This window comes from Pristis pectinata, chromosome 32, assembly GCF_009764475.1.
Source record: "Pristis pectinata isolate sPriPec2 chromosome 32, sPriPec2.1.pri, whole genome shotgun sequence".
Lineage (NCBI taxonomy): Eukaryota > Metazoa > Chordata > Chondrichthyes > Rhinopristiformes > Pristidae > Pristis > Pristis pectinata.
In genome coordinates this window covers 15,164,766-15,174,838 of record NC_067436.1, presented here as the reverse complement: position 1 = coordinate 15,174,838, position 10,073 = coordinate 15,164,766, and the positions used below count along the sequence as shown (strand labels likewise).

Here is a 10,073-nt window from a genome sequence, read left to right as displayed (position 1 = left end):
CCCGCATTTCCTCCTTCCCCCCCAAACACGCCCGCCCCCATGCCCTCCAGGCGTGTATCGAATAACCAGCAGCATTCTGCTGGGAAGGAGGCCCGACAACTTGGAAATAAAAAAGCCTACAACACGCCACCTTTATGATAAGAGACAGCACAAGATTCGACTTTGAAAATATGGTTAATTGGCATCGAAAAAAATTCCATTTAAATTATCAGATTTAGACAGTGTTTGTGTACATCTTGGAAACTACAGCCTTCAGGCAGTCTAACAATTTCAGCACATCTTCCATTTGAGCGGTGGGACAAAAAGACAGATGCATCCCAATACAAAAGGGAGTCTTGCTCCCACTCATTGTGTTTGCAGCTTTGAAGTAAAGTCCAAACTAAGTGGATAAACTAATTATTATTGAAGGCTAACTAATGCAGTTAAAATAAGAGGGTCTGATCCCGAGGCATCGCCCAGACTGCTGCAGATCAGGATATCTTCGGGAGCGTCCCCTGCCAGTGGCTCCGGCGAAATGGGCCCCAAATCAGGAGCCCTGTCTCTCTGACCCGCACCATTCATCTTTGCACTGCAGAACCTTTCGCCTCCACATGGTCCAGGGGAGGTGAGTGGTGGAGGGGGAGACCGTGAATCACCCCACCCCCCAGATGTTATCCCTCTGTGAAGGGACTAAAGACCGAAAGCAAACTAAATGAACTCAGGTGGTAGGTCCTCGCCCCTACTTCTACATAACACTGATCACAGGTTAAAGGATGCAGCTTATAAAGTCCTTTCTCACAGGACGGCTCATAAACCCACTTAGAATCAATTAACTGTTCTATTGCTGTATTCCATTTTTTAAAAAAAAATCGGGATCTAGGTGTTGCTGGCAAGGACAGCGTTTATTGGTTGCCATGTAGGAGATGTAGTCACCAAGGCTGAGCACAGCTGAGTTCCAGGAACATCATCAAGATTTCCACTAACTGTGACATTCCTTTCCACTATCCTGAGGGGCGCCATAGAAATGCACCTCTGCCTTTCTTTTAAAAAATCAAAATGAACCCGTCATATAAAGTGTTGCTCGAGGGGTAAATATTGGAGATTGTGTCTGCCCCATTTGGATATTGGCCCACGCGCTCCTTAACCCGCACCTGAGATGACAGACGGGCCTTCGTTTGCTCTCTCATCCGAAAGGCAGCACCTCAGACGGCGTAGTCTTGCCCCAGGGTTCTGAAATGTCAGCTTAGATCATATGTTCAATGGGATTTGAAACATCTTTCTCTCTCAAGGGGTTGCAGTACAGCGACATAACTAGATTGTGATATCAGCCTCGCTAACACTGGGAACTTGCGCTGAAAGTCTGAATTAGTATCTAATTCTTGTTTTGGCGGATAACTCCAATGATTAATACTAGGGCTTCTACAAAAATATCAGTGCACCCAAAATAGCACCGACTTTTAAATTCGTCAGACTCGATCACAATATCAAAATAAGGGATGTCGCTCATTATTATTCAAAGGTTTCAAGTAATTTACAGAATATAAAATTTAAAAAAGTGCATTTTAATTGTTGCAGTAATTTACTCTCCAATGGTAACTAAATTCTTCAAGACTATGGATAGCTTCGTAAATAAAATCTGAACGAGGGTGAAAGATGCAACACATTTCATTGCCATATGAGACAACTTATCCTGACAGCCAAACAAGTGTGCCAATTTAGGTACAATTCCCATATCTTCTGACAGGGTTATTATGGTCTCCATCACCTCTCCGTCTGTGACTCAATCTCAGATATTAGTCAACAGCAACAAAGATATCACTAATTAGAAAATTTGTCATACTCTGAGCGGACAGGCAATAGGAGGACAGACCGTCCTTGTTATAATTATTCACTGATGGGCTCCAAACTCCTCCGCCAGCCAAAGGGACGCACTGGCGAACTAACACCTTCACACGCTATAACTAATGGAAAAAAAGAAGTGTATCCTTCGGGCCCAGCATTAAACGAACAGTGCGATTAGAGGTATCATCCTTCAGATTACATGCTGAAATTCAAGACAGGATATTTCAATTCGAGGAAGATCAATTCCTCCAGCACACTGAGCAATATTATTCCTCAAGTAACACCAAAAAGAAATTAACCGGTGTTTTATATGACTAATTTTTATAGAATATTGCCATTTGATTATCCCCAAATGTTAACAGTAGAATATAATGAAGAGTTAAGTTGTCCAGTATTGGTGTCTTGGGCAATCATGTAATGGATGGCACATAGCAAGTCCCCCAGATACATGGGGAGTACAAGTTTCATTTTTGTTTTGCATATGAAACAATTAAAATGTTGATTAACTTCAAAGTGTTTAAACTGGTATTATACAGTTAAAAAAATCACTTTCAGAGGAGCTCCATTAAGGATGTTACTAATCCTGGCCTAGATCGGAATTACTGGGCAATTTCCACTGCCATTCACACTGATCTCCCAGTCTACCTCCTCCTTGCACTTTATTTGTCTACCTGCACTTCACTTTCTCTGTAAGTGTAACACTATATCCTGCATTGTTTCCCTTTTACGACCTCGAGGTACTTTTGTAATGGCATGATCTGCCAGGATGACATAGAAATAAAAATGTTTTAATGTATCTTGGTACAGGTGCAATAATAAACCAATAATAATTATTTTAAAAAAAAGATTTCTCTTGTCCTATTCTGTCCTCTATTCACTGCATTTGCTGAAGAAATTGCCACGTTTTTATTTGGCAAGTGTTTGCCACTGCAGTGTAGGAGAGATCATTACATTGAACTCACTTGCTGAATAAATTTCTGATAGAAGCTCTGCCCACTTCTGACTGTGGCTGACTGGTCCCAAGATTCACTTTGCATTCAGTAGGGTGGTTTTCAATAGACACCATTCTACTTGAAACATGCAATATCGCATGAGACAGATTGTTTATCACAAGACGCCAGGACGTTACAAAGAGGAATGTTACTTCACACATTTTCTCAACTGGATTAGCGAACTTTCAAACTAAATGACATTTAAATCATCTGCATGTGGGAAAAAAATCAAATGAAAAGTAAGAATACTTCAATAATCATTAAAATAAATCAGCTACCTTATTGCCAGAATTATTATTACAGCCAATTGTAATAAAGTTCTGAATATTGAGTCAATGAAATTGGGATCATTTCTGAAAGCCACTTCTTATTATCATTGGTGACTGCATTTGAGTGTATTCAATTGAGGATGTGTATTCGCCAGCTTCAGAGTCATTTTTAATGTTTCCCAGAAGAAACAGTGTGGATTAGAGAAAATACCAATTCAGTTTCAGCAGTAATACAAATTCTTCATCTGGAGAGTGGGTTTCTGCAGAACTCCAGGGTTCACAAGTTAGGCAAGGATTACAAATCCTCTATAATTGTGGATAATAGGAAGATGATGGGTAGCAATTTGCCACACTATAATTCCATACTTGAATTAAAATTATGTGAAGGCGGCAACTTTATAACTGCGTTTAGTTTATGTGCAGAAATGTTCAAAATCATTCATAAAATTCTCAACAGGAGGTTGAAGAGCCATGAGTCATCTTAATATTTTGATTTTAGCTTAAAATCTTAATTGAATAAATCCATGAAAACAGTCGCAGATGGCAGGTTATGAAACAAATACAATAAACCCAGGTACTTAAGGAGTCAGTCATTTTGAAAATATGATATTAGAACAAAATACATTTTTCCCACAAATTATGGTTATGCTTTGTTTGAATAGAACATAGAACAGTAAGCACAGGACAGGCCCTTTGGCCCACAATGTCTGTGTTGAACATGATGCCAAATTAAACTAAATCTCTTCTGTTTGAAGATGACCCAAAGCCCTCCATTCCCTGCCTCTTCATGTGTCTATCTAAACACCACCATCATATCTGCTTCCACTATTGCCCCTGGCAGTTCACTCCAGGCACCTACTACTTGGTGTGTAAAAACCTTGCCCTGAATATCTCCTTTAAACTTACCCCCCTCTCAACCTAAATGCATGTCTTCTAGTATTTGACATTTCTACCCTTGGAAAAAGATTCTGTCTACCCTATCTATGCCTCTCATAATTTTATAAATTTCTATCAGGTCTCCTCTCAGCTTCTGATTCTCCAGAGAAAACAACCCAAGTTTGTCCAATCCCTCCTTATAGCTCATACCCTGCATCATCCTAGGCAGCATCCCACTAAACCTCTTCTCTATCTTTTCCAAAGCCTCCATGTCCTTCCTGTAATGGGTTGTCCGGAACTGCACACGATGTCCACAGAAAAAATGGAATTGCTTTTAGGCACCACCTATGAAGCAGATTCCCCCATCCTTCTAAATCTGCTCACTGGGGTTAGTAACAAGTTGACTTTAATTCATTGGCTAGAGCTGATCTCATCTCAAGGAGGTGAAAGATTATTTGGTGAAGTGCCTGTGTGGGTACCCACCCCAGATAAACCATCAGTGCCAATTGTTAAACTCAAACAAGGGCAGATCTGCTTCATATTCTTTTGAATCTTAATGAAATTTCTTCAATATTTATCCTCCAGCTAAAGAACTTGAATTCATGTAGCACCTTCATTACATTCTCATTGTCTGCTAAGACTCAGTATTAAGCTTTCTGCAGATACTAAACAGGGTATAGTAGCACAATGGTTGTTACCGGAGTAGTAATCCTGAAATATAACCTAATAACATAGTCATGAGTTCAAATCCCACCATGGAAGCTGGGAATTTAAATTACATGAGTGATCAAGGATGGATGGATATCAGGATAGTGTGGAGGCAATCCCATTTGTTTCACCGAAGTCCTTCAGAGAAGGAAGTCTGGCTTCCCTACCTACTTTAGTCTATATGCAATTCCTGATCCACTGTGATGGGGTTACCTCTTAACTGTTTTCTGAAACAGCTGAGGGTTAGGGATGAGCGATATATGTCAGTCTCGTCAGTGATGTCCAGATCCTTTTTTTGTGTGTCTCAGAAGAGTAATAGCTCAAGTCCAACGGTCAGGAGAAAAATCCAGGCCGATCCTTCAGTGCAGTAATGAGGAAGTGAGTAGACCTTAGAACAGTCCTGGGAATGTCGTTTGACTGCATTCAACTCCTTTACATAACCCGGAGGTTATTGTGCAGAATCAGAATCTAAGAGTTCTGCTTGGCCCAGGAGAGTCTCCACCGTCACTGATTCCTGACAAGCCTTCTGAGAACAAACTTACTGGTTGAGAAGTTTTTTCCCCAGTTTCTTCAGGCTTGAGAGCAACATAAGAAAGCAATGATAGCTTGCTTGGGCATGGGGAACATGAGAGGGATTGAGATGCATTGGCATGGAGTTACATATGGAACTAGGTCATCTAACCCAGAATCCTTGAGATGTCTATTTCCCAAATATGCCCCACCCTTGTCCCACATTACTTTAGTTCCCTTTCCTTCATCTACCCATCTGATCTTAAATGTTGACACAATCTCCACTTCAATCTTTAACTCTAGTAAAGCCACTCAACCAACCTATTCCCCTCGGTTGTCCTGGAGCTAAGTTATTTATATCCCTCTATTCTAGTCAACCACTGGCAACCATTTTATTTCTACTAAATCCCATCATTTTGTTATTTTAAACACCTCCATAAACACTTCCCACGGTGATAAGAACGGTTCCCTTATACGATGAGATGGACTCTTGACCTCACAATCTACTTTGTTTGACCTTGCACCGAACTGTCTACCTGCAATGCACTTCCCTGTAGCTGTGACACTTTACTCTGTATTCTGTTATTGTTTTTACCCTGTACTACCTCAATGCACTCTGTACTAACTCAATGTATCTGCACTGTGTAATGAATTGATCTGTACAAATGGTATGCAAGACAAGTTTTTCACTGTACCTCGGTACAAGTGACAATAATAAACCAATACCAAAATTCTTTTCCTTTGTCCAGATGAAAACTCTCTCCAGCTCTTCAGAGAATTATTTTGTCATACTGGATGACGTCTGAGTTAGTCTCTGCTACATGATCTCTACATCCAGTTAGCATGGAAGCAGAAAACTACTAACCCAGGTCTCACTCAGATTTTAAATGGATTCGTCATCACTTCCAGTGCATGGTGACTGGCTGGCAGTATGTTTGTTATCATTGTGAGCTTACAAATATTAATTAAACAAGGTTGGAGTGCAAAGGTACTTCCAGAGGCTTAAAGTCAAGTGTCAGATTGACTAAAGTGGGTTGGAAGGTTTTAGGTTGAGGTGACACAGAATTTGAACTTCTAGTGGTAGTGCTATGGGAATATTGCACTGTGCCCTCCTTTTGATGACACTTTCCACCAAGGTCTTGCCTACCTCAGAGAGTCAGACTTATACAGCACGGAAACAGGCCCTTTGGCCAAAATCACCCATGCTGACCAAGGAGCTTTCCTGTGATAGTGATTCAGCACAGAAATGTGAGATCACATGGATATTACTCAAAGAGTTTTCCTGACAACCTTGCTTCTACTGCCCTTCAAACCAATTCCAAAAATAGACTAATAGTTCATTCAACCCAAAGATTCTTACACAATGGCTCCTGCACTCACCTACAGAAGAGTTACCACTTCAAAGTTATCTACTGCTTTGTGGACCAGTTTCCTTTTGGGAGTTCTGGACTGCCTTCCGTACCGCTTACAGTGCGAGTACCTTTTACACCCGTCAGGCTGATCTTTCCAACAGTCACACTCTGGTTCACTAACACCATTATCTTGTCGTTGGTTATCAGCTAACAACCTTCACCGCTCCACACAGCAGCTCACTGATACTGTAACCGATTTCACAAAGGCAAATAACAAGGGTGAGTTAAAGAACACGGAAACGTAAGCTGAAATCAATCAGATTTAGATTAGAAAGTCCTTATCTTCCACACTTTCACACAGAAACACTCCAGCAAGGATTGCAATTCATTTTATTGTCAATTCCAGTTATCGCCATGATGTTAAAATATTTGTAAGTCTGGCTGAAATAAATTAACATGTACCTTTGGATTATTCTCTTCAATTAATGAAAATAGAGTAAGGGTCCAAGAAAACCACTGCTTTAATATATTTGATATAAATCCACAAGTTTTACATACAAAAAATCCAAAGGAAATACCTTCTAGGTAAGTTAATGGCTAGCACTTGTAGTAAGTGGATTACCCTTTGAAAACATTTCTCTATCAAAGACAATGTGTTCACTTTATACTGTGGCGGCAAGTTACAGATACTCATCTTTGAGGAGAGGAATACAGTTAAAAAAACATTATTCAAACACACAAAAAATATATATTCAAAGATCCTGCAGTTAGTCCTCAGTAAACCTTCTTTAAATTTGTTTCCCTTCTGTTCCTGTAAAACAGACATATTTAAGGTTTTCATTGAAGGTTTGCAATAGCAAGATTAAAATTACAAAGTTCTTTCAGGGAAGGCAGAACTTGTCATTTCATTAATTATTCACTGATATTTCCATTCATGTGAAGGAGGCAGCAGTTGGCCATTCAACCTCTTCAGTTTGTTTTGTCTTTCACAACAAGATAATGTTGAAAGTTCACGCTAGTCAGAATTGAGGCTGTTCTTCCTTCAGTCCACAATAGCTGTGATCATTAACTCATCTCGTTCACCAGGATGTGAACTCTGATCTCACAGATAAAATGTTTCAATGTCTGCATCACCGAACCCCTGACAAATTGGGAGCACTCGATAACACAAGTTTGGAGGAACTAATAACATATCTAGACGGCAAGGTATTATTATCGTCAGGTGGATAATTAAAAGGGCTTTAAACGCACACACGTGTCTCCTTTTATTTATTCTGCACTCCTGATTGTGTGGGAAATGACAATGAACTCTGGTGAAATGGCACCTGTCCCCAGGATGGGCATTCAATACGTCATAGGCTTGGATGAGTCATTGTGTTTTCATTTCTGAACGATAGTTGGCAGTCATCACAGTGAAGTCTAAAGCATGCTCCTGTGCTTTCTTAAACTAACAACTATAGCAGAGAGAAGGCATTATAAAGCATCATTTAACTTTCTTCCTTTTTCCTATTGTTTTGATGATAGGGTTCTAATCTGCTGTGGTTCTGCAGACACAGTGTTCTGTAGGAAGACACCTGTGATGTGAGAACCCAGTCAATGCTCATTGGGAGGTTTTGGAGATAATTTATTAGTCCACATTTTCTGATTCATATATGTGCCGTGGGTACTTGTTCCTTCTCACCCTCAGCCAGGTTCACTTGAGTTACTCAGAAGATTGCCCTGGGTGGAATTATCTAACAGCCTAGATTGGCTGACTCAGAAATGGGATCTTCTTAGTCTGTTGTCACCCGCCTTCAAGCAAAGTTCTGCATTTATCCACAAGTTAATTGGGAGAACCCAATGCAATATTTCAGAACAGTCACCAAAACAATGACCCACAAAGTTTTCAACACCACGGTGTTGGCTTTTTGCTTCTTGATGTGGTAAACGATGAATGCCAACATATGTCGGAGTAGGCAGAAGCGTGGCGACACTTGTGGGCTGCCCCCACAACACACTTCGCAAAAGATGCGTTTCACTATGTGTTTTGATGTACATGTGACTAATAAAGATATCTTATAATGAAGCAGAAACTTTGAACAGTATCGGCAGACTACACAGTAATTTGAACTGTGCAACGAGCTTTGCATTTCTGTCCATGTACTAATTAGCACAAATGCAGTGTCAACAGTGCATTGCCAGTAAATACCTTTTTCAAGTACCTAAAAAAATTACCTGTGTATTAGGTAGTAGAGAAAGAACACTGATTGGAGGACCATGAACACCAAGAAATGCCACACTGAGAGACAGGAAGGGACAGGGGGTGCCTTTGGACAGCTGATGTGTTGAACCTGCAGAACAAATGATAAATGCACTGTATCCAATTGAACAACTCATATGCTTATCAGTAAAAGGTTAGTTCCTGGAGATTTGTGCATGGTAATGCAAAAGCTAAATGTAAACTTGAACACAATTATCATATTTTATCACAGCATAGGAGGCCATTCAGGCCAGGCTGGCTCTCAGTGCAATCCAATTCCACTCCCCCACCCGGCGTAACCCATTCTCTCTCACATTCCTATCAACTTCCCCAGATACACCTACCACCCATGTACACCAGGGGCCAATTTTGCATTCTTTGGGATGTGGGAGGAAACCAGAGCACCTGGAAGAACCCCACAACATCACAGGGAGAACGTGCAAACTCCACACAGGCTGTTGATCTGCTAGAAAAAACATCAATGCAAATCATTGCCAACAAAGCCAACCGACACTTCTCCAAAGCAATTCAAAAGTTGTTATTGTAACCAGGTAGCGCCACATCAGAATCTACAAAGAACACAAGCCTTAAAATGATAAGCATGATATCTGCGTTCAAAGATGGGTGCACAACAGAGATCTCAATGGGAGAAGCAAAACATCTAATTTTAAATCAACCTGCATGCCATTTTTGTGTCGAGAGTTTGGAGGTTTGCTGGTTACATTCCAAAGCATATGCATTCTCACTACAGCTGCTTGCAACATAATGTTTGAATATTCTTCGCTATGCATTTTATCAGTTCCAATATGGTGTTTACCAAATAACTTAGTTGTTGATTTTGGCAAGGACGTCATTAAGCTGGAAAGGGTGCAGTGAAGATTTACCAGGACATTACCTGGACTGGAGAGTTGCAAGGAGAGACTGGATAGGCTCGCTTTTCCCCCTGAAGCGTAGGAGGCTGAGGTATACAAACTCACGAGGGATACAGATAAGTCTTTGTCCCATGGTAGGGGATTCCAAAACTGGAGGGAAAAGGTTTAAGGTGAGAGGGCAGAAATTTAAAGGGGACCTGAGAGGCAAGTTTTTCCACACAGAGGGTGGTGGGTGTGTGGCACAAGCCGCCAGATAAGTGGTACAATTATAACACTTAACAGACAATTGGACAGGTACGTGGATAGGAAAGGTTTAAAGGGATATGGGCTAAATGGGGGCAAATGGGACTAGCTCAGGTAGGTTTCTTAATCGACATGGATGCATTGGGCTGAAGGGCCTGCTTCCATGCTGTATGACTCTAAGAGAACTGTAT

General features: G+C 40.7%; 1 protein-coding gene across 2 annotated transcripts in view; it reads right to left on the bottom strand.

The window, feature by feature from the left end:
- Positions 1-6,900: 6,900 nt before the first annotated feature.
- Positions 6,901-10,073, bottom strand: part of LOC127585244 (protein ERGIC-53-like) — an 83,165-nt gene continuing 79,992 nt past the window's right edge. For both annotated transcript variants that reach the window (XM_052042551.1, XM_052042550.1), the window contains exons 12-13: positions 8,743-8,858; positions 6,901-7,339 (exon numbers count right to left, since the gene is read on the bottom strand). In XM_052042551.1, the coding sequence (XP_051898511.1) occupies positions 7,303-7,339; positions 8,743-8,858 (153 nt within the window). In that variant the 3' untranslated portion in view covers positions 6,901-7,302. The remainder of the gene's footprint in view (positions 7,340-8,742; positions 8,859-10,073) is intronic.